Here is a 25,481-nt window from a genome sequence, read left to right as displayed (position 1 = left end):
GGGGGGGGCGGTTTTTAATGCAGCTGAGAGTGTTGTATTCTGTTGTATTCTGTTGTATTCACCGTGGGGCAAGAAGAGCAGCCCTCTTTCCTCAGTAGGGATACTTGTCTGCAGCCTGTGTATCCACCCACCCCATGAAATCCACTGCCTCATATGCCAATCACCCAATCCAGAAAGGACACTGTGCCAACTCACCTCCTTACAGCGCATCCTCCGGCTGGACATCTTGAAGTAATATTCACTCAGGCCATCTGGGCTCAGCGGGTCATGAGAGCAAGCCTGAAGCAAGGCCCGGACAGACTTCTCTAGTTCGAAGACCAGATATACATACCCTATTCCCAATGGAAGGAGAAATTGCATTAACATCCCTCAGGTGGCTACTCCTCAGCCTTGGTTTTGCGGCAGGGAGTTTCTTCCGAGAAAGATGCCTTATGGGTGAGACAAGTTTCTGTCCTACTCCTGAAAGTCTTGTTGAATGGAAGCAGTTGCTATGCTGGACAACCAGGCCAACGGAGGGAGAAGCACACCATCTCCCACCCTAGTAAGGGAAGGGGGATTGGCAAAGTAGGACAGAGGATCCCATCATTACCACATAGCTCTTTATCCCACAACACAAAGCATGTACAGGTCAGCAAGCCTGGCTTTCCTGGGGGCAGGAGTGATGACAGGTCTGGGGCCAGGGGATGGAGGTATTCCTTTAAAAGCCTAGTTAGACCACTGGTTCAGTTCATCGGAACACTTTCAGTGAAGATGGGGCAGAGTGAAAATAGCACCTGCTCCTTTCTACAGGGAAGGGATCTCATTTCAGACCAGTGAGGAATCAGATGCTTGGTCCTCATTCCTGCTAACTCCAAAGGGAGCTCAGAATTAGGTCAGGCAACAACGTTAACTGGGAAGGAAAGGCAAGTAAAGGAAAGCTTTTCAAACGCCTCGTTTTGAGAGGTCAGGAACGGCTGGGGTTCAGGTTTGCAGGGAAGTGCACAAGGCAGTTTCACAGGCAGCTCCAACTGCAGTGTGAGTTTGGACAGATGGAACACTGGCTCAGAAGAAACAGAAGGATGTGTGAGGTTGAGAAGGAGTGCCGAGAGCTGAAAGTTCTGTGCTGTGGAGTGCCCAAACCTCATTATCATCATGCAGCTGTGACACCCCAGTATCCCTCAGTGCAATTACATACTAGGGAGGGAAAAAAAGCTCCTACCATGTCTTTATTACCTTTAGGCATATTACCTTTGGGAGGACACCGGGGGTGCTTGCCATCCTTACCAGGCCACTCCACACTCAAAGAGCCAAAAACACGGAAGGTGTTAACCAATCCAGCTGCAAAGAGATGGAAAAGAATGGGAGAAACTGAGACACCATCCTCCCCAGGAAGGCACAGGGCCACTAGTATTCTCTTGGGCTCATCCTCCTTGACAGACAACTCAGAATTGACCTTTGGTCTCAGGTGACAACTGTATGCAGCAGACACAGAAGCACTGTAGGAGTCTATGAAGTGCACCTTTCCCATCACAGTTGCTCCTGTAATACCCTGTGCCCAGGCAGAGGTTCAGTTCTTGGCCTCAAGTCCAAGTTTCTTGTTCCTGAAAGATATGCCCCACCTTCAACACTTGAAATAGAAGGTCTCAGAGCTCACCTTCCGTAATATCCCAAGGGACACCTCCTAGGAACACCTTGCAAGAGTAGATGGGGTTCTTGTAGTTCCGGGGAGGAAGCTGGCCACTCCAGGTACAGGTGGCTTCATTCACAGCTTTGGCAGAAGACAGAGAGAAACAGGAGTCACAGAATTAACAAAGTCACTGCCCTTCTCTGTGGTGAACTTTTATCCAGGAAGGAGGAAAGAGGCCACAGTCCTAGTCTGGCTGCCTGGGAGAACATCCATGACTACTCTGAAAAGCAAGAAAACTTACACCTCACCAAACCAGTCAGCCCAGTATGATAACCCTAATTCACTAGTTCTGTCTCCACTAAAACTGAGAGGAATAGCAAACCAGATGTGTAGGGTAAAAATGATCAAAACTCAAGCTATTTTCATACATAGAACATATAACCAGAAAGCAGTTTTATCTAGTCATTGCTTACAATACGAATTAATTTAAATTTATAATTATAAGCACACCTCAGAGATACTGCAGGGTTTCGTTCCAAATCACCACAATAAAACGAATATTGCAACAAAGCTAGTCACACAAATCTTCTGGTTTCCCAGTGCATATAAAAGTTACATTTACACTATACTGTAGTCTATTAAGTGTGCAATAGCATTATGTCTAAAAAAACAATGTACCTACCTTAATTTAAAAATACTTTATGGCTAAAAAACGCTAACCATCATCTGACAACACAGGGTTGCCACAAACCTCCAATTTGTATATAAAAAAACAAAATGCAGTACTGATAGATTGGGAGTTTGGGACTGACATGTACACACTGCTATATTTAAAACAGGTAACCAACAAGGACCTACTGTATATAGCACAGGGGACTCAATATTCTGTAATAACCTAAATGGGAAAAGAATTTGAAAAAGAACAGATACAGGTACATGTATAACGGAATCACTTTGCTGTACACCTGAAACTCACACAACATTGTTAATCAACTACACTCCAAAATAAAATAAAATTTTTTTTTTAAATGCAGTATTTGGGCTTCCCTGATGGCTCAGTGGTTGAGAGTCCGCCTGCCGATGCAGGGGACACGGGTTCGTGCCCCGGTCCTGGAGGATCCCACATGCCGCGGAGCGGCTAGGCCCGTGAGCCATGGCCGCTGAGCCTGCGCGTCCGGAGCCTGTGCTCCGCAAGGGTAGAGGCCACAACAGTGAGAGGCCCGCGTACCGCAAAAAAAAAAAAAAAAAAAAAAAAGGCAGTGTGTGAAGCTCAATAAAACAAGGTATGCCTGTACTTGAAAGTAAACAGGACAATTTTTCATACAACATCCTAAATGCTTACTGGTCCAAATGGACCTTCTCCCCAAATGTTCAAATAAGGAACATTATACTGTTTCCCTGAACTCATCACTCACAGAAGTTAGGACACTGCCAATAAAAATAAGCACCAGCAACCCAACAAGATAAGAATGTCACAACTGTTCCAAGTCAGAACAATTCCCCATCATTTCCAAAGCTATCGTTATGGTACCTAAAGAGACACCACCGGGCCTTCTATCGTATCAGTCTTTAATCCTGTCCCCACTCAGTCCGTGCCCTTCCAGATCAGAGACTGACCTTAGTGGGTAATGGCTAGTCCTCGCCTATTTTACTCTCCTCCTCCAGCACTGGAGCAGATAGCTAATGAAATGAACCACCATTTTCATTAAGGACAATAACATGGAAGGCCATTCTCTAAAAGGCATAGGCCCAATGTGTTGCTACAGCAAGAAATTAGGCACCATCAGCAATATTTTGCGAACAAAAACAGAAGTCGATATAATGGCCTCATCCAAAAGCACAGTAAAGTCATTTCATAGGAAAACAATGGCAACAGAGGAAGTACAAACACAGGTTGCCGAAACCATTAAAATAGGGCAGCAGCACTGCTGGGGAGAATGAGATCAGGTCTAGCTCTGTGAGTAGAAAGACAGACATATTGAAACCTGTGGAAACAAAGAGAATGGAGAAACTGAACATTCATTTAATCAATTCCAGAACCTTAAAATAGTGGTCAGTGAGCATCTCCCTGAAGCACTAGTAAACAATGACATATACAGCTCATTTGCTTCCAAGTACTGGTATAAGATGAAGAACAGATTTAATAATGGATTTAAGGTAACTTAAACGACAGAATCTAAGGGTTCCTGAGAGACCAGTACACCTGGGGACATCCCTTACCTTGGAGGTTGACAAATAGACCACCCACCCCCCAGTGCATCCCTGTGTATACCAATCAGAAAGCCCTGGGGAAGAAAGCTCCAGCGTGGGTTGTGCCTGATATATCTTTGAATTAGAAAGGGGGAGGTACACAAAATTCTAGGCACCATTTCCAGAGTTTCTCTTGAACACATGCACCCGTGAAAAGAATCAAAAGCGAGAGCAGTGCACAATCTCCACAGAAGAGCAAAACTCAGAGATGGATCCAACCCCTAACAGGCACAACCCGGTGTGCCAGATTATCTATTGTTCCTCTCTGCTCAGCCTCAAAAAAGTTACCAAGCGTGTCCCCATTAACACTCACTCCTCAGAATAGACCACTCTGTGCAGAAGCAGACTTCACCATGCAGTCAAGTCCTCTTGTGGACAGTTCCCCAGTCTGTGAACTAAGGTCACTTACTCACTGCCCGAGAACGAGGCCCCAGGCCCCCAGCCACACTCACCTGCAGCTTGCCTGTGTAGCCTGGCCTCTCTCTCTATGCTGAAGGGGTCTTTGGGAGCTTCAAGGAGGTCCCAGGATGGCCACACAGAAGCTCCTGGCCATCTCTTTGATGCGCTGGTTGGGGAGGGCGTGACTGCAGCCAGAGCAGCTTGCTCTTGGTCCAGCCGGGACCCAACCCCCATCTTTAAAGGGTCTCTGGGACCACCCCCCGTCAGAGATAGGAAGGGCAGGGGAGGAGAAATTCGGAGGCTTGACTAGGGAAGAAAAAAGGAAGATAGAGGTTTTTAAAGGACAGTTTTTATAGAAGTAATAATCACACTATAGAAATTATGAAAAATACCAATATCTGATATATTTTCTTTTAGACTTTCTTCCTATGCGTTAAGATTAGCTGTCCTTATACCATAATTTAAACAAATTCTTTTCTCCCCAGTTCAGTCTTTTTCTCCACGTTGCCAGTCTTCATAACCATTTTAAATTAATTTATAATATTCTATTTAGGGAACAAGCTACACTTCACTGACCTATTCCCCCTACTGTTAAACATTTAGATACTTTGCAAATTTTCAGGACTATAAATAAAAACTTTAAACTTTATTTAAAAACATTTAAATAAAATGTAGCTTCTTCATATTTTGTGTGTTCTCTGGTCAGATTCCTAGACGTAGAATGCCAAAATGCTTTCTATGAAGGTTCTGTGTTCTATTAGAAATGTATGAGAACACAAGTTTCTAAAAAAAACAAGCTTGTGTCAAGGATCTAAATTCTACTAATTTAAGTGGGTAGAAATGATACCACCTTATCAAAAAATAAGCTAAAATACTCAATAGAATATTTCCTGTAAGTTCAAATACTGCCTCTATTTCCTCTTCTGTGACTTGTCTGTTCATACCCCTTCACCAATTAACCTTTGGGGTGGGAATCAGAGAAAAGTTCTTTAAACGAAACCCCCAAATATTAAAGCTGGTTATGAGGCAAATTTCCAAGACTGAGGCCCATATAAAGTAATGAAAAGAATTATAAGCATCCCATCTAATCCCATTTTATAGGGGAATAAAAACTGCAGCCCAGAGAATCAAAGGAGCCCTGCTTGTAGTTACCCTTCTGGAAACACACCCTGAACAGATAAAACCAGGGAGTAGTGGGGACACCAACGCCAGCTTTCATATCCTAGGACAGACTGGTGGGAGGCAAGGTGGGCCCTAAGAGGTCATGCTATGAATGGGACATGGCAACAACCAGAGTTGCCAGTCTTGGATACAGAGGAGAAGGGGGAAGGAAAATAGCCATTATATTCACTGAACAGTCAGCTCAGTGGCTTTGGTAGTAGAGAAGCAGGCTCAGAAGGCACCTTAAATTGCATTTTACTTTAGGATGATTTCTCCTTGCCATTCCTATATATTTACTTCTAATATCCCCTATTCCTCATCTATCGTAATCTACTTCCAACTCCCTTTAGCACGAGTGCCACACATGTCACACGTGTCTGTAGATGCAGAGCAGGAGATGCAAAAATTAACTCGGAGACATTATTTCATGGATTCGTCATGGCCGCTGAAAGAGCTGGAGTCAGATCTGGATTAAAACCCTAGACCCACTGATTACTACCTTGTGATTCTTAAAATCATCAGTTAAAATATTTGAGGTATCATACATAAAGGTACAAAAATGATACTGTTTAAAGGCTAAGAAAACACCCATGGAGGTCAAGAAACAGAACACTGCCAGGACTACCATATTTACTTTTGAAACTAACTTTCCCAACAGCTCTTGGAGTAACCTGTAGAGTCCTCAGCTCAGGTCCTGAAATGTACTGCTCGATGGGTATAATGGGTATACGAGACACCCTCTAATCTGTCGAGGATGGAAAGTTCTATACATGTCTCCATACCTCCCATCATGCCACCTCACAGCCTGCATTCTAGTGGACATGCATCCCACCTCCAGCTCACATGCTCTCCCCACCCCACTCTGCAGCAAGTTACATACAATCAAATCTGAGAGATGATCTGATCCAGAGCTGAAGCCACTGGTGTCTGAGTCAGAGGGGCTGCTAGAACGGGAGTCCAGGATGGGCCGGGTGTCCAGGCGGGATCCTCTAACAGAGGGTGCTGGAAACTTGTCCACCAAGTCAGATCCAAGGGGGTCCAGAGGCAGGAAGCTCAAGGGGGGTTTCCCCAGGACACTGCCCAATGGATTGTGGAGCATGCTCAATACTAGGAAGAGAGAAAAAAAAGGGAGGAAATAAAAAGGAAGTCTCCTGACCTCTTAGTTTTCTTTCCAGCCAAGAGCCCCTGCCTTTCCCTCCCACAGCCACCCAGCAAGATGGACCAAGCCACAACCACCGAAAGCATGACAGAGCGGCAGTTAAGAGTGTAACGAGCAGACAGACACCCGGGGTCCATGAGCGGAAGGGACAGGATGGCATTCTGAAGACCCAACTTCCTGCTGCAACAGAAGCAGCAAAGCTCCTGCTCTCTGCCACCCAGGCTTACGGGGTCAGGGCCAGCATCTGGGAACCTGTACCACTGGGGACCCTGGTCACAACTGCTATTAATGTCTGGACACACATGCCCGTGTTGCCATAGGAGATGCCTTCAGCACAATTAGGAAGCTCAAACCATACTCCTTCCTTACTGTGTTTATTAGAGGAACTCCCACTTTTCTAACACTACATAGCTAAAATACAGAACTTCACGGCACACCCCAGAAGTCTGGGAGAGCATAAGCATACCATCTCATCTAAGAGATTCCTTTATGCAAAATTCTAGCATATGCAGATTCTCTTCTATGCACCCTTGGACTTCACACATTTAGGATGGAAGCAGAGTGATGCTGTGGTTAAGCCGGCTCTGGCTTACGACAATCTTGGGGTGAAACCCTGGGTCTGACGCACCTTTATATGGCTGCGTGCTCTGGGAAGCTCTCCGGGTCTCCATTTTCTCATGGCATCTTGGGTGGAATACCAACTATTTCATAACATTGTCAGGAGGGTTCAATAATTAAGACAGCAGATGGAAAGTGCTCAGCACAGCAGTACCCAGTGCACAATATTTAAATATTAAACATCAAAAAAGAGTGAAGCAGAGGCCAGGAAAGATAAGGGAGGTAAAGTGGACAGCAGGGGAGAGCAGCATTTTCCCACACTTGGCCTTGGGGAAATAAGGAATCCAAAGCAAAGCAAAACACCCTTTTATCCACGAGGAGGGGGTGCAAGAGGGCTTTGGCCATGGAGCTATGGTGGCACCAAAGCTAGGTAAGAAAGAAGCCATATTAATCTGATTTTGTTTTTTCATCTGGAGAAAAGGGAAAACATCCCCCTCAAAAAGGCTGTGAGGTGAAACCAAAATAATGCGTTTACATATGAAAGTGCTCAATAAACGGTGGCTGTGACTGGCTCTACCTCACAATTACTCACTAGTACCTGAGTGAGACACAGGTCATCAGAGCTGGTTTTCTTTCAGGGTCCAAATCAGCCTGAAAGTCTGCCTGAATGTCTGGCTGGGGCTGTGGTGAGCCTCCTGAGGCAGGAATAAACCTCTCCAAGCATGAAATCAAAGTGAAAGCATTCTTTCAGGGTATTCATGACGGAGGGTATGTGCAAGATCAGACCAACCTGCTCTCCGTTGGCCAACCACTTCCCTCTCAGCTCAAAATAAGGTACGTTTATCAACTCTTTTTCATTTTTTTTTTAAATGCAGGGAATAGTGTGGATGTGTTTATTTTATTGTTTATTTATCCTTGATTTTTAAAAACACTGTCCTACTGTTCTCCAAAGTAGATGTACCATTTTACCCTCCCACCAGCACTGATGAATTTCAGTCCCTCCACATGCTGGCCAACACTCAGTAGGGTTGGTTTTTAAAATCTAGCCAGTCTAACATGTATGTGTGTTGGGGAGTGGGGAGCTTTACCATCTTCAGCAAGGAGTTTATTACTTAGTTTATGACTTCCTTTCTTAAGGAAACATTCTTTTAAAACTAGGACTTTCGGGCTTCCCTGGTGGCGCAGTGGTTGAGAGTCCGCCTGCCAATGCAGGGGACGCGGGTTTGTGCCCCGGTCCGGGAAGATCCCACATGCCATGGAGCGGCTGGGCCCGTGAGCCATGGCCGCTGAGCCTGCGCGTCCGGAGCCTGTGGTCCGCAACAGGAGAGGCCACAGCAGTGAGAGGCCCGCGTACCACAAAAAAAAAAAAAAAACACTAGGACTTTCAAGGCAGTTTCCCAAGCCCAGGCACTTAACCATATGCTGAACCTAAGTGTCCCTCAACGCTTGGATTCTGACACCCATCAGAAATACTTTGTCAAATTTCTCAAATATGTCAAATTTCTCAAATACTCCTGACAAACCCCTAACCTCAATGAAACACTGAGCCCAAGCCCCTGGAATTCACACCATGAGAGGGCAGGAGGTGTGAAGATTTATTCCAGGCTCCTACTTGGTGCTGCAAAACGTGTCAAAAAAAAAAAAGTACTGTGAAAACTAACGTATCACATGTCTTGGTCTTAAAAGTGGTACCATTGCCCTAAGAGGGCCTCGTCTTTCTTCACATTTTACAGAAACAAGGTTAGGGTGGTGAATGATGAGGTAACAATCACATCATAGAGAGCTTCGAAAACCAAATTAGGGCGTTTAGATTTTATCCTGAAGGTAAGTGGGAGATACTGGGGAGCTGCTGTGGGGACAGCCAAGGAGGCTGAGCAGGGACACTGGGGAGGACAGTGCTGGTACCCAGCGCCCGGCTGGGACTGATGATTAAATCAGACTTGGGCGACTCTCTCCAGCAGCGTTGGGAACCTGGATGGACACTGCACCCACACAGGGCTGTGGGCTTTTCCCAAAGAGGGTGTGAAGGAGAAAATGAGACAACAGGGTTGATGGTACCAGCAACAGAGATGAAGAAGGGGTCATGCATTACAGGTGAAAGACAGGAGAGAGTCAAGATGCTGGAAGCAAATGGAGAAGCAGCAATGGCCATGTGCTGACAGCTACCAGAGGAGGGGAGGGGCAGACAGGAGAAACAGGAAGACAGGAACAGTGAAGACTGAAGTCCTGAGGATGGTGCGGTCCAGGGTGTGCGACCACAGGTGGTGGAGGTGGACTGCATGGAGGCTAAAATGCTGGATAGGTCATTCACGTGGACGTTAAAGGGACCCACAGTGACAAGTGGGCCTGGGGTTAAAACAAACAAAAAACACATATTGAGATCTTCAGAAAAGGCTAAGGACTGGGGAATTGGTAAAAAGAACAAAAAGAATGAGCCTGAGGTAGATAAGGCTGGGAGAACATGCAGCCTCCACTTGAGAAAGTGACATCCTGCAGGAAAAAACCTTCAGCAGAGGCAGAAGTTGGCAGGAGCGTTCACCAGAGACAAATAAGATAAAGGGCAGTTTGTTAATCCTAGGAAGGGTGGCACAGCAGAGCTCCAAGAGTTGTCAGGGAAACACAGCATTAATCAGGATGCAGAAAAACGCTCAAGGAGATGGCAGGCCCAAAGGACTTGTGTCAGGGGGCATCAAGGAGGATAAATATGGGCCACAGTAACTACGTCTTTACCCAAGATTTTAAAGAAGTGTATTTGAAAGAGTCAAAAAGCAATATGGGTGCCAGTGTAGACCACCCTTCTCATTCACAACAACCTGTATTCATGACTGTGTTGATACATCTGTTCTAACAGCCACAAATCCATCTTCCTCAACTAACCTACAATTTTGTTTTTGACACGCCCACAAAGATATCTTGAGGCTTTGTCAAATTCCCGTGTCAAAGCTAGTGATTATGTCTGTAACACTCCTCTAATCTGATAATAAGCCTGTCTAAAAAGAAAATGGCATGACAACCCACAATGGCCACTAACGAACTCCACTTCCTTAAGTGCTCAGAGTTCATGGTCAATCATCTGTTCTACAATCTGGAACAGGTGCAATCAAGCTCCGACCATTCACTAAGAGCAGCTTCCACATGCTGCACATCTAGTATATGCCAAATACTATGTCGGAAGCACATTAAGTAAATAATCTTCCCTGCACCCTAAGAAGTGGGTATTATTACCCCATCTTAACAAAAGGAAACCAAGGCTTAAAGGGCAAGTGTTTGTAGTGAGTTTGTCAACTAATTGGTGACAGAGTGGGACCCAATTCTTTCTGATTCCTTGCTTTATCCTTTGTAACACACCATTCCCTACTTTTTTTTTTTTTAAATACCCAGGACTTTACATCTTCTTGTCTTCATGTTCCCGACACCTCTCTTTTGTTCAAATTCCTGTAAGACCATCAACTACAGACAAGCTATCTCGGGTTCCAGAGGTCAATACCTTGGGATCTAAATCATCCAGGTCTTAAAACTTCTCTAGGACCTTGCCGCTGCAGGAACTCATTAAAAATGTATCTTGGGCCCCACTCCAGACCTACTGAATCAGAACCTGCATTTTAACAAGATCCCCAGGAGATTTGTGTGCACATTAAAGTCTGAGAGGCACTAATCTAGAAAAATCTGAGGCTTGCTACTTCAAGCTTCTAATCAGTCCCCTTACCACATCCCAGAACCTTTCGTATGTAATTATTTCCTTGACTTAAAAAACTGTAGGATGGTGTTCCCTGGTGGCACAGTGGTTGAGAGTCCGCCTGCCGATGCAGGGGACACGGGTTCGTGCCCCGGTCCAGGAAGATCCCACATGCCGCGGAGCGGCTAGGCCCGTGAGCCATGGCCGCTGAGCCTGCGCGTCCGGAGCCTGTGCTCCGCAACGGGAGAGGCCACAACAGTGACAGGCCCGCGTAACGCCAAAAAAAACCCCTGTAGGTTATTCAAATACAGCTCTTACAGCACGATGGCAACTAATACACAGGAGGAAAAAAGAACCCAAGGTGGCTATGTAGGACATTTCCCAAAGAGTCTGATCTCTGAAACATACCCCCCAACCCCCCCGACCCCCGCCGGGGTGGGGAGGGGGTGCTGGAAGAGAGGAGAGAGGGAAAGAGACCTAACCAGGAACAAATAAAGAATATTAGAAAAATTGGCATGTACTGTGATAATAATTTCAGGAAAAGTGACGGCCAGAAAGAAGCTGAACATTGTGAAAAACATTCAAGACAAGAACTCTGTAAGCTCATATCAAGCAAATACAAAGAGAGCGTGGGCCTACTGCTTGAGGCAGACAACTGCTAAGAGACAAAGGAGAGAAAAATGCTATTAAGGACACTATTGGGTCACCAGAGAAAACTGGAATATGAACAACAGTTTAATGAGAGTATTATATCAATTTTAAGTTGACTGAAGTTCATAGCTTTTGCTGTACATGAATGTACATTAGAATATCTCTATTCTTTATGGTACAGAAAGAAATTATATATAGAGATATACACATATAGAGAATTGCAAATGATAAACCAAATGAGGTAAATGTCAACAACAGGAGAATCTGGATAAACGAAATACAAGTAACCTTTGTATAATTTTTATTTTGTATTTGTGACTTCTGTAAATTTGAAATTTCTAAACAAAAAAATTTTTTTATGACCGAAAGAAAACCAGTCAATGCCCATTTGACTTTCTTCACCTTCTTCAAGGCAACTGATCTGACCAGAGAACAGAAATCAAGCACAACTAATAGGGACTAGAATCCCAGGGGAAAAAATGGTAACTGAGTACCTTTGGGGTCTCTGCCTATAAGAGAAATCATCTTCTTTTAAACAAGCCTTTTAAAGCATCAGAAACACTTGCATAGATATTTGCAGACACACATAGGTACAAAGTTCTGCCTTCACAATCAAGCACACCAAGGGCCATTCCTTACCACCCCACTCCAGCAGTAATTAGCTCAACACCTGGCAGAAAGCAGGTGATCAACGCTTGCTGAATATGAATAGTACTGAAAGAAAGGGAGTATCATATCCCTAGGAGCCAGCATGCTCACTGAGGCTACTCCCCTTCTATCAAGGTTATTCAATTTAAGGACACAGTGCTGACTGAGATGCAATTCAGAATTAGAGGGAACAAACCTTAGTTCATCCCAACCCAGCCCATCACCAAAACAGAGGTTGAAAGAAGTACTGTTACTTGCCATATCAAATTTGTGACAATATTCCTTCCACTAGTTTCACATACTTTCTTCAAAGAGAACTAAACAAATATAGATACAGGCTGAAAAGAGTCACTCTCCCTGGGATCCTCACAACCACTGAAATATACTTCTACATTCAAATACAAGGAGCAGGGAAGAGTATCCACTGAGCACTATTCCAACCACACAGGAAAACGGGAAAGGGGCAGTGATGTCAGACAAACATGACACATCAGAGTGTACCAGAATTAACACACCTGGGTCACATCAGCACCTCCACATCAGTTTCCTGCAAATATTAAATTGGAAGAGGCCAAGAATACATGAGTTTGACTAGAAGATACAGGGAAGACAAGAAAACCTATATCAAGAGGCCAAGGATTTTCTAGGTGATTTGATAGTTTCTTCAACCCACAGAAGGAGCCAAGTTCTGGACACTGTCACTCATGGTCAGATGCCCTACAGTGACCTGACTGTCCCTCTATATAGCCCAACCTCACAAAGGACCTGGATATGTAGTTCTTTGAGTATCTACAGATCAAAGGGAGGAAAGCAGCAGGGACAGTGGGCTTCTAGGGAAGGTGGGACCTCGTTTCAAGAGACAGAGCCTGTCTTGCTCCCAGCTCAGCCCATGAGACTATATTCCCCTATATAAGGTTGCTGAGTAAGAAGCATTGATTCCCACCAGCTGGGAATCAGGAAGGGAAGGAGCAATCACTTCTTCCTAACTTGAAGTATAAAGTATACCTCCTGGGAAGACACTCTCTTCAAGCCATATAACCCAAAATCTAGTGGAAGTGACAGGTTCCTTATGCTGTAGGCCAGTGACCGATCTCAAACTACACTCCCCATCATACGGCATAGAACTTCATCAAAGTCAGATGTCAAGGATTAACCTAGATGGACTAAGCGGGGGGAGAGTGTGGGAGAGAAGTCCCATAGTCCCTTTCAATGGTGGCCAAGGCCCTGACCTCTTTGCTCTGCTCCTATCTTGACCTCTACAACTCAGGGATCAAAGGAAGTCTGAGGTTTACCAGGTGCCTCCAGCCCTGGGGGCCAAGTGTACGGCAAATCCTTATCTTCCAAAAGTGACTAAGAAAAACAGTATGCTCTTCCTGGAGCAAAGGCACCCATCCCCACTCACATGCCGGCAGGAATCCGCATCAGCTACAGACAGTTCTAACGGAAGTCACGGGGAGAAGAGGACCTGGCAGAGGGTTCCAGCTCATTAATGCTACCTCAGAGGGTACAAGAGACCAAATCAGCAGTAATATTTTTAGACTGATTGTTAACTTTCTCCACTTTCACCCTTCTGTGCCAGCTCCTGTGGGTTTTACAGCTGAGTCACTGTTGGAATTTTCTGAAGCCTTCCTCAAGAGTACAAAGGCACCCAATAGTGATGGCGGCAGCAGCAGCAATGGCAGCAGGAGCCAGGCACTGGATGCCTGCACTGCAAGACACTGAGCTTGAGCTCAGCTCAGGGAGAGCCCAGGCCCGAGACATCATAGTCTGTCTAACAGGAGTAATCATGGGAAAAACCCAGACCAGGAGCCATTATTTCCAGCCTGAGACACAAGGCTGCACCTGGAACCCTTCTTCCCTATCCCAACCCTTGGGTCCTGGGTTGCCTGCTCAAAATCTACCTAAAGGCATAAGAGGAGCACTTATTGCAGGTATAACAGAACGCTCTCTGCCTATGACCCCAACCCTGCAACTCTACAACACACCCCAACTCAGGCGGTGATTCTGCGAGTCTGAACTCCCTCCACCAACTCTGGATCCCACAGGTCCAAGGTGGTACCCGACACAGCCTTTCTCCCCGATCTTGATCACTGGACAAGTTTCACTAACCTGAAGAAATGACATGCTCAAGTCCCATGTAAGGTCAGCAATACTCGGTTCCTGGACCCAGCCACCTCAACTTCTTTCTCAACTAGGAGGTGCCACGTTGTCACACGGCTTCTCAGGCCGGCCCTCCCTCCTCTCTGAACTAAAAGCTATTCTCCTCAGCAGACTACCTGACTCCATGACAGAATTCATGCTCCGGTGTATGAAAAAATCTTTCTGTAAATGCATCATCATGCCCTAAAAGCCATGAGGGCTCAGAGATACTGATCACTGAACAATCTGTCCGTCCAGATGATCAACACAAGTAGGAAGCAGAAGAGAAAGAGACTTTGTCTGAACTCTGTAGTTCAAACTTACCCGGAATTAACTCAGCACTCATCATTCACTCAGCAAATACTTACTAAAAAGACAGGAGCCAGGCTCTGTGCTACATACTGGGAATATAAGCAGTGAAGACTTGGACAGCTGAGGTAGATTTGCAGAACTTGCTTGGGCCCAGAAGTCCATGTTCCACAGAGGAGGAACCCAACCCTACTTTGAACGTTGCCTCAGAAAGGTTATTTGGAAGTAGATCAACAGCAGAAGCCAAATGCTGAAGACTACCCTCTCATCCCAGGCTGATTCAGCCTGCAGACCAATGGGGAGCCTGTAAGTGACACAGCACGGGGAACATACTCTTCACTGGTTAGCGATTAGGGCAGAAACCAAAGAGGGTGAACAGGTTAATCTCCAAGGGACTTCTAAGGACAGTGGGAGGAAACAGGAACATGTCCTTTGGCATCCTCAGACTGAGCGTCTGCTCTGCCCACTGGGCTTCTTCACAAGGCCTTCATTAGGAGTCCTTGTTTCCAGGTCCCCTAAAGTAGGTTCTCAGTCACCCCACTTCCTGCTGAGTAATGCTGCATGCAAAAGAGTCACCGGGGGAAGGCAGGAACACAAATCCATCGGGGGGCACAGCTGATGAGCTGAGACTCAGGGTGAAGAAGGAGTCAGAACTGTCTCGTGCCCTAGCCTTGAGGGACCTCGGCAAAGGAAAACATCATGGCTGAACAGCCCTGGAGTTGTATATACAGAGATACCTTACCAGAAGTGTTCTTGCTCAACATGTTAGGGTTCTGCCCACAGGAACACAGGTGTGATAGGAAGCGTAAGAGGCTTGGAATCAAAGAAACCCAGGCTCGAATTCTGGTCGTTGTTTCACTTTTGGCACTTCGAGAGCTCTGTGAGCATTATTTCCTCATCTTTCAGATAGGAACAATAATAGTACCCATTTCACAGGACTGTGAAAGCATTAAATCATGTGATATACTTCACATAGGAAGTAGTCGATAAATGGTGATTAGTCACTCTCTCCCCCATCCCAGGACATTGAGGATAGCTTTCATAGCCCTCCTGTTCCATTACAGGCCTTAGGACACTGCAAGTAGGACAAAGGTAGCCCCAGACACGTCACTGGGGTCACTTCTAACATTGCCCTGATGAGAAGGAAGGCTTCCTTCCCAGCATGAGATGAGGCCTTAGGGGTAGGCAGAGTCTAGAAGGGAGGGACCTCACAGAGTACCACACCCAAACCAATGCTGGCCTTACAGGCACAACTCTCAAAAACAGATTACACCCCAGGGTCTTCCTGCAGGCCTCCCAGGCCAATGAAATCCATGTAGCAGAAGGACCTTAGCCCCTGGAGACAGGTCTCTATGTACCAGTCTCATGCTGAGAATCCAATGAAATGTTGCCCCAATGCCAAAAAAATCCTTAGGGGAGAAAATGGAAGCCCCTAAGCACAGCAACTATCATGCTGCATTTGGTATACGTTCTCATCTATTTCCCCTTGATAGTTAAGGGGATTTTTAAGGGCAATAATTTTATTCGTTGATGTACCTTCCGTGCCTAACACAGTGCCTGGCACACAGCCAGTGCTCAGTATTTGTTGAATGAATTTAGCCAAGATTTCTCAGGCAAGAACCCTGTTATCTCCAACCTTGCCCCCTACACATTGCTGAAAACTTAAGAGTTGTGGAAAATGGTCAGATGTAAACCCATAGCCACATGGGGCAACATATCCCCCAGCAGGGCCAAAGAAGAAGCTTGCACCATGTGCTCCACGCAGAGACAGCAAGCTACCAGGCTGTCTGCAATGATGACTCCCAGACTGTCCAGAGCTGTTGAAATACCTCCTCCCTCCCTGAAGAAACTGAGCTAGCTGGTCTTCAGATGGGGAGGCAGTGTAGGCACTGGAATGTGGGCTGCATGTTCCTGCATTGCTGGCAAGGGTGCAGCTGGCTGGTGGGAGGGCTGCGTCCTACTCCAGGAGGCGGCACCCTCATGTGGGCTTTCCAAGAAGGCCCAGAGCTCAGAGAAAGGAGAGAGATGGCCATCACCACAGCTCCCAAGCCCAAGGATAACATGGGGATCAGGGATGGCTGTGCCCTCAACCCTCGGAAAGGAAGACATACACACACTAACCCGGCCCATGGTTAAGTCATACCTCTGGGGCAACTCTCTGGGTTCCCATGAAAGCCAGGGCCACAGACTACAGGCCCTCCCTGATCCAAACAATCATGTAGTATTTATTACCTAAGTGCTTGAGACAGAACATGGAGAAGTAAATCCATCCCCACTTCAGAGACAAATAACTACAAACAGGCCTTTCAGGTGGTGGGGAAGCTGAGGAAATTATGACTGGGCCCAAGCTATTTTTTTTTTTTTAACAGCCTAATTTCAGAATGACTTTCAGGCCAACCTCTCCAAGCCCCAAGTTGGCCCCTCCTGCATTTCTATTTGTTATAATACATTTCAGAAGGACCCCTGTAGCTAAGAGAAACCAGAGCCAAAGAAGGGCCACACCCAACGTGACACCAGTGAGAGACAGTGTCTTGGTCAAACACTGATCACCACAGACAGGTGCCTGCCTCCTGGGTGGGCTCCCCTGTCTTTTGCTCAGATACAGCAGTGAGGGTGGGGACAAGGTCAGCTTCACAGGCCCCCCGGCTGGCTTCAGAATACCACATAAAAGAAATTACGACTGCCTCCAAGCCAAGATCTCCAGGCACAGGATACCAAACAGTGACACCACACTTCCCAGCCCAGGGAAAAACCTGAGTCAGCTAAAGGCTCGTACTTCAAGAAATTCTACCTCAACTCAGAGGTAGTTACTTAAGGTGAAGCTCTTCCCCATCTGCAGCCAAATAAAAAAAAAATCCACCCTCTACCCCCAATCAAATGGGATTTACCAAAAAACTGGGCATTAAAATGCCAACAGACACAACAGTCCCAGGCTCTGCAAAGCATTCTAAAAAAAGACCTGCGCCAAACAGGGTGGAGGCCAGAGAAATCAACAAGACAGTACCTTGCTGCCATGACTGCCAGCTTCTGGAGAGGGGAGGCAAGGAAGGATGGCAGGTTCTTTGAACCCCACTGTCAGCACCAACGGCAAATGGCCGCCCCCACCCCCCCTTTTCCATCTTTTTAAAGTACCTGCTGCCAATATTCTTTTTATTAAGGTGTAATTTACATAAAGCGAAATACATAGATTTTTATGTATAGTTACAGTATTTCTTAAGTTCACATTTCTTCCTGAATACTCCAAGACTTGCGTCTGGCCAACCCTCCCCCTTGAACCCCAAGAGGGAAATAAACGGGCAATGGGAAGGTCTGAGCAGAAGCAGCTCAAGGGGTTGCCAAGAAGCCCCTTCAACTTGTCCCCATCGAATCCTTCCAAAATGACAAGGGATCCTAAAGGGGAGTGGTTCTTCCTTCATCCACTTGGTCACCCTTAACACAAAGAAAGAAAAAAAAAAAAGCCTCCGCAGCTGAGAGTTACTCCACCCCACTTACCCTGCTTACCCCTTTAGGATCAATGCTCTTAACCTTATGTTAAGCTAATTCCAATATCCCAGTATTACCCAGCCTCACTTATGGTTAAAATTCTTCCCTTGCCATGATTCAGGGACCACCCATCCTTCACACATAGCTCCCTAGTTTTAAAAGCCACTGAGAAATAGAATCTGGACATCCAGTAATCAGCCCCTTAAGTCCCCTCCCCCACCTAAAAGTGTTTTGCTTCATCATCTCCAAGACAGGCCTGGGCACTAGGGGGTTAGCTGGATTTTTTCTGCATAAGACTGTCACCTCGTGGACCCTTCTCGGGGCCACCTCAGGTACAGACTAACAACTCCAGGGAATTTATCAGGGTAAGTGGAAAAACCATGCCTGCCTTTACGAGCAACCATCTGTCCTGCCACACTCACAGCCAGCATTTCCATCTTTTGCAAAACAGCTCCATGTTGTATGGCGGGGGGGGGGAGAGATGCAAAGGTGAACAGAACAACTGTTGCTGTGGATATCTTCACTCACTACCCCATACACCGCCCCCCGCCCCCCACAAGCCAACTCATTTTCTGGCACTCACCTGAGTGTGTGCTGCTCTGGGCTGAAGAATCTGAGTCCTGGGTGCTCCAGGGTCGGTCCCAGCCTGTGAGACTGAGGGACTGCAGGCCAAGGCACAAGTCATTTGCATCTGGGAGGCCACGGGAAGAATCTTGCGCAGAGGTGGGGAAAAGCATCCTGCTTGTAACTGTTTCTTCAGAGTCCTGGAAGTCTGCTTTGGACAGGAGGACAGCAGAACCCCAGAGTTAAGGGCTGTTTTCCCCAGTATTATCAACAATAAATAATAACAATAGTTTCCTTAGGCTCAAGGACCAGACTTCCAAGCTGGCTGGATGCTGCAGCCGCTGCCTCTGCACTTTTGGGGGTATTAGAACAAGAGCGGTTGCCATACAGCCCCCCTCCCCACATACACACCCCTATCCCGTCTGCATTACAGACTGGGCCAGCATGTGATCAGGCTGCTGATGCTTCCCGCTGCCAGTGACATCAGCCGGCTGAGCCGTGCAATAGAGAGCGGCATCATCCCTCACAGAACGGGGGAGGAGCAGGAGGGGACGACGGGGAGGAGACTTGCCTCCCAGGGAAAAGACAGCACAACAGCTACTTGGAACAGTCCGGGTGCAGTGCCGGTAAGTCAGGGTTGCGAGGCAGCGCCCTCCGGTCTCCAGCAATAGTAGCCAAGCAGCCCTCAGGCACAACTGAAGCCCTCTCTGCCGACAGCAAAGCCAAAGCAGCAGACTGCCTGTGTAGCTCTGCCCTCCTGCCCCTCCCTTCCCCTCCCTCTGCTCTCCACCCCCCAAACCCAAAAACACTCTAGTCCTGGACTCTCTCCAGCTGCTTGCTCAAGCCCTGGTTTTGCAGCCCGATGCAAAGCTTCACAATTCTGCTAGCAAAAATCTCTGTGCTCCAAGTGGCCCCTGAGCAGTACCCTGACACAGCAGTGTTTACCACTGAGGATGGGACAACCTTCAGAAAAACACTGTACACTCGGACCCTGGGGAACAACACTTGGTGATCCAGGCTCATCAGGAGCACCTGATCAGAGAAAGGGGGTCAGCTTCGGCAGGGGGAGGGGGAGTCACCGGGCAACCCACATGCCAGAGTAAGATCTGTCCTGACTAGGATACTCCCTGTTCCCAAGTTCCCTCACCCCAAAAGGATGGGCATCAATCACAAGTAGATACAGCAGGACCAGCTCCTCCCTCCTGCAAGTGTAGGTACAGACTGAGGAAACACTCCCAAAACAGTGTCTGACAGACCAAAATAAGAGAAACAGTCTCAGAAGCAGGATTATGCCTTATTAGAAACCCCATGTGTAGGAGCTCACGTCACCTAGCTCTGTCAATACTGTTTCTCTTGCTTTTCCAGGAGCACTCAGGATACACTGGCCAGCTGTAAGGATCACTGATGCCTCTGGCTGCCCAGGCCCCCTCTCAGGGCTGCTGCCCAGGACCAAAGCCCTATTTCGGTGACCACTCACAGCTCCAGCACCAAGTCCAGCTCTGCCCAGAGCTTCTGGAAACTGCCATTTCCTGTCTGCCAACATATTCTCCTGCATCAGTCCTTTTCCAACATGACCTCCAGTCACAAGGCTTCTTCCTCAGAAAGGAGTGTAAAGCGAAGGTCCCAGCTTCAGCAAGCAGACTGCTCGCACCTAGACCAGGTAGGCAGCGCTCCACCCTGCTTGTTCTCCCATGTTACAAGAAGAAGTAACCAGATACGGGAAGCATGCCCACCTGGGACCGCCCAGGACAGGGTTACAAAGTGGGCAGAGTGGAGGATAATGCTGTTATCCACAGGAACAGCTGGCCAGAGCCTCCTGAGTATACCCTTCTGTCCACAGGCACTCAGGCATAGCCTAGAGGGGGAAAATGGCCAGTCTGTGGGAGGGACTCCTCCCCTTGGTTTTTTTTTTTTTTTTTTTTTTTTTTTTTAAGAGCTTTGCTGCTGTGTCATCCATCCACATTATTCCTGTCTGGCTGTAGATACTCTGCTTGCTCCCTGTCTGTGTCTATCAAAGTCTTCTTCACCACTGCACAGTCTGAGCAAGAACTCACCCATGCTGGTGTTGCCCCCACCCCAGACCACTCCCTCCTGCTTCTCTGTCCACCCTTCCCCTAGGCTAAGGATATACTTTAAAAATAATCCATATGTATTAATTATAAAAACACAATGCTTCCTTTAAAAAATCCATATTTAAGTACCCATTCCCCACCTACACCATCTATCTACGTAGTCCCTTCCATCACAATGTGAGCACAACTACAACTAGAAGCAATTGTTCTTCCCCTCCCCATCTAAAATCAGGGCATTTGTGGATATGGGTACCCTCATGCCCCAGGCAGAGAGAATCTAATCATCAACTATACTCTTGCTACCCAAACTATAGTGTGGCAGACCAGCAATATCAGCATCACTAGGAGCTTGTTGTAAATACAGAATCTCAGACTCCACTTGAGACCTGTAGAATTGATCCACATTTTAACAAGACTCCCAGCTGATATTAATGCATGTAAAAGTTTGAGTAGCACTGATCTATACAACTACCATGAACTTCCAAACCCAAGCAGAAAGACCCCAAGGCCTGAGCAGCACATCAGTTTAAGTCCGTTTAGAAACAAATGGCTACAAGCATCTAGGAGCCTGCAGATCTAAATACAGTGTAACTCTCCCTTTAATCCCAGCATTCCCACTAAGACATCACCTTTATCTTTAACCAGACATTCTCCATTCTGCTGTTTCTTTTAGGTAAAGGCTTGCACTACCATTGTAGGATTCTTTCACTAGTTCCTCAAATTAATAGAAGACCCTGTTAAACCCTTAGCGTGGCAGGCTGGGAAAAATTAAGTAGCTTTAAAAGTCTGATAGAGCTTGCTTTACTCACCAAGTCTGCCACCGTGTAATCTCGGTCAAGTTACTAAACCTTTCTGAGCATCTTTTCATCTGTAAAGTGGCAACAGCAGCTACCTTTCTGGTGTTTTGCGAGGATTACATAAAGCATTTGGTACAGTGCCTGGCACAAAGTATTTTATCAGTATGTTGCTTTTAGTAGGTGACCATATAATTTATCATCCAAACGAAGGCACTTCTGAGATAGAAAGGGGGCAAATATTAATAATCATACCAGGACAGCAAGCTTGAACAGAGACAGTCCTAGGTGAACTGGTAGGCATGATCACTCTTATCTGCGGCCATTTGTGTTCAAAAACATTTTACCCAAAAAAGCCTCTTTTCTAATGGCTTCCTGGTCCCAGCTCTCCAAACATGCCCATTCTGTTCTACCTCTTCAATCTATATTGACAGAAAGTCTGAGAAGTTAACTGTCAACACAGGCTAACATTCAGTAAGTTGAAAGGTCTGAAACACAAAGGCTGATTTTACTGAGTAAAGTCCATCTTTGCTTCTCAAACTCACATCTGATGCTGGACAGGAACTTGACCCTTTTTATTGGAGGATATTCTTTATAACCTTTAGCCAAGCACAAACTAGACACTCCGAAGATACTAAAAACTGGGAACAAGCACATGATGAAGTGAGACTTCTCCTTCTAAGGCTATCTATTTGAATAATGTCTCAGCTTAAATGCTTTCTATATCAACCCTAACCCTAACCCTACAAGTTTCTATATCAATACCTACACAACATTTCCGATTTAAGTTTCTTAATTTGGTTCAAAAATTTAAAATAATCTCCCTTGGAAAATATCAGTTATCTTCTTTTTAGTTAATCTCCCAAACTTCTTAGCAACTGGACAACTCATGGAAATAAGTAAACTGACCCAAAGTCCAAAGTTTGCCACAGTCTAAAATACAGTAACCCCTGACAGACTCAAAATGCAGAGGTGACCCAGGGGCTCTGGCTCTAGGGCTCAGAGTAGTATAGCCTCAACTCTAATCATTTCCATCCTCAGCATAAGAACCTGTCTGTCCTCTGATGACTCCTCTGCCAACAAAACTTAGCATGAAGCTGCTCAGGGTCCTCTGCAGCTATCATTCTTGAGCATCTGCCAAGTAGGGAAGTGAAACAAGAAAAGAGTAGTGACTTCAGGCCCCCATTTATGAAACCATTAAGTCAGGTTCCATTGTATAAAGGTAGATGGTGACTGCAAGAAGTCTGTTGAGGCCCCTGGGAAACTGGAGATGGCTTCACACCGCAGATGCATCACGAGCTGATCCTCGGCAGAAAAGGACCTGGTTCAGAGGAGGTAATAGGGGAGAAGGTAATAAGCAACGTGTGTTTGGGCTAGCCAAGCCAGGAAGAACTGAGGCTGGAATATCAAACTGATGCTCAGGCATGCAGTGAAAAATCTCTGTACACTCTTAAACAAGAAATAATGTGGTAGAGGGCCCAAGATGAACCAGAGATCCAAGCTAGGGAGGCCAGCCAGGGAGGTAAGGGATGAAAGGAAAGAGAAGGAAGAAGACGGCAGGCAGAACAGCTGGATAAGGAGGGAAGAGGAGGAGTTGGGGAGCAGGGTAATATGTTAAATGACATAAAGCAGACTACAAAGTTGCATCTACATCATGATTATATAACTACGTGGAAATTTTGTATGTTGATGGATAATGTTGGTAAAGGAATACAGAAAAACACAAACAGCTTATGTGTGAGGGTAGCAGGCTGCTAGTGGATTTATTGTCCTTTAGTTATTGCACAAACAGTACAGCGAAAGCTGTCTTCTCCTTTCTCTTTAGACTTTCAACAAGAGCACTATTACAATTTGTACGGCAACCACACTTGAAATCTTTTACAAAATCTCAACTTCATCCCCAAATTCCAGTCCCTGGGAATAGCAGAGAAAGGACATTGAATCACTTGTCCCCATTAAATTTCTTTTAAATAACTGACCTTACAGTCTGTTGAGGATACTTAAATCAATGATTTATGGTTCCTGAAGTTTTAAAAAGCCCATAAAGTAGCATTTCTAAGAATGTATTTCTAAAAAACTGTTTGAAAGACTAGTCCCCTGCCCCCAGACCGCCAACTCAAGAAAACAGAAATGATTCTAAAAATCCATTTTGACAATCTAAAGAGAAAGAGCCAACATGTAAGAAGTCAGACATCTGCCACGATCATGTCAACTGTTGTGTGCACTGGGCCCTTAACCACTCACACCAGGAGGACTGAATGTTTTCCCTAAAGCAGTACTCCTCAGACTTTCATGGGCATAGGAATGACTTGGAAATCTTTACAACAATGACTCTGACTCAGTGGGTGTGGGTCAGGTCCCAGAATCTGCATTCCTAACCTACTCCCAAGTGGTATCTTACACTACTGGTTTGCTGAGCACACTTTGAACATTAAGAGTTTAAAATGGCCTTCCTACCCCAGACTCTCTCTTCCAGGTAATTCATCCCATTCTTACACAACACCCCCTCTTCATGGTGTTCATTCTCCTAAACAAGTGCTTTCAACGCTTCCCTGTAGCCTCTCAGATCAAAGCCAATCTCCAGGCTTACTAACTTTCTCTCACACTATTCATCAAACTTTAAAGGCTGAACTTGAGTCAATCACAACTCCGTGGAAGTTCACACTCTAAGAGAACCATGTACTGTTAATCTGTGTGTTAATAACAGTAGTTCAGAAGAGGGAATGCATGATGCCTAGGATGTTCAAAGAAAGCTTCCTTATAATTTCAGCTATACTTTAAACCACATTACAGATTAAGGTATAAGAGAACATTAGGTTTACTTTGTACTTCCCACCATAAAAATATGATCATTGGCTCATTTTAGTCTCAACCACATTAATGATCTTCAAATGAATTCCGTAATTTATTTCAAAGCAATTTCTATAATGTTTCTGAAAATAAATATTAACAATGTTTAGATTTTAAAATGGCATATACCATGTTTACATACTGGAAAATTCAATATTATTAAAAAGTCATTTCCCACCAAATTGATCCACATACTCAATGCAACCCCAGTAATATACACACCTTCAAGCAATTCAGTGGGAAGGACTTTTTTAACAAATGGTGCTGGAACAGCCAAATACCCATATGGGGGGGGGGAAATGAACCTTGACCCCCTACCTCACACCATGTACAAACATTAATTTAATATTAATCAGAGACCTAAAAGTAAAAGTTTTAACTTTTTAAAGCTTCTCTAAAAAAATACAGACTATCTTTCTGACCTGGGGCGGGGGGGATGCACAGCAATATCTCTTACAGAGGACACAGAAAGCAACGATCATTAGAGAAAGTTTTGATACGTTGGACTTATCAAAATTAAAAACGTCTGCTCATCAAGACACCATTAAGAAAATAATTAAGCAACCTACAAAATGGAAGAAAATATCTGCAACCATACCTGACAAATGGCTAGTATCTGGAGTATGTAAGAAATATTAACAACTCAAAAGTAAAAGAAAAAAAACAATTTTTAAAAGGGCAGACAAATCTTCAAAAGGCATTTCACACAAAAATACAGAACTGGACAATAAGCACTAGAAAAAATGCTCAATATCATTAGTCATCAAAGAAATGCAAATTAAACCACAATGAGATACCACTACATACCCACCAGATGGCTAAAATTAAAGACTGCTCCAGTTTGCCAACATTTGGTGTTGCCGATCAGAACTTCCATATATTATTTTATGATGGCACAATCACTTTTTTTTTTTTTTTTTTTTTTTTAATTTTTTGCGGTACGCGGGCCTCTCACTGTTGTGGCCTCTCCCATTGTGGAGCACAGGCTCCGGACGCACAGGCTCAGCGGCCATGGCTCACGGGCCCAGCCGCTCCGCGGCATGTGGGATCTTCCCGGACCGGGGCACGAACCTGTGTGCCCTGCATCGGCAGGCGGACTCTCAACCACTGCGCCACCAGGGAAGCCCGAGATTTACTTTTTTTTTTTTTTTTTTTTCCGGTA

The 25,481-nt window shown here is 45.7% G+C and overlaps 1 protein-coding gene across 5 annotated transcripts in view; it reads right to left on the bottom strand.

The window, feature by feature from the left end:
• Positions 1-25,481, bottom strand: part of CPEB1 (cytoplasmic polyadenylation element binding protein 1) — a 99,158-nt gene that overhangs the window by 7,952 nt on the left and 65,725 nt on the right. For 2 of the 5 annotated variants that reach the window (XM_007129815.3, XM_007129812.3), the window contains 6 exons: positions 18,623-18,811; positions 6,297-6,523; positions 4,309-4,561; positions 1,634-1,747; positions 1,228-1,317; positions 196-332 (listed from right to left, as the gene is read on the bottom strand). In XM_007129815.3, coding sequence (XP_007129877.1) covers positions 196-332; positions 1,228-1,317; positions 1,634-1,747; positions 4,309-4,561; positions 6,297-6,523; positions 18,623-18,776 — 975 coding nt within the window. In that variant the 5' untranslated portion in view covers positions 18,777-18,811. Of the gene's footprint in view, positions 1-195; positions 333-1,227; positions 1,318-1,633; positions 1,748-4,308; positions 4,562-6,296; positions 6,524-18,622; positions 18,815-19,014; positions 19,074-19,174; positions 19,317-25,481 lie in introns of those variants that run through there. The other 3 variants (XM_055087904.1, XM_007129811.3, XM_007129813.2) reach the window with 3 other exon arrangements.

Source organism: Physeter macrocephalus, chromosome 11, assembly GCF_002837175.3.
Source record: "Physeter macrocephalus isolate SW-GA chromosome 11, ASM283717v5, whole genome shotgun sequence".
Taxonomy (NCBI): Eukaryota; Metazoa; Chordata; class Mammalia; order Artiodactyla; family Physeteridae; genus Physeter; species Physeter macrocephalus.
The sequence above is the reverse complement of the archived record's forward strand: the minus strand, read 5'-3'. Positions and strand labels throughout refer to the sequence as shown.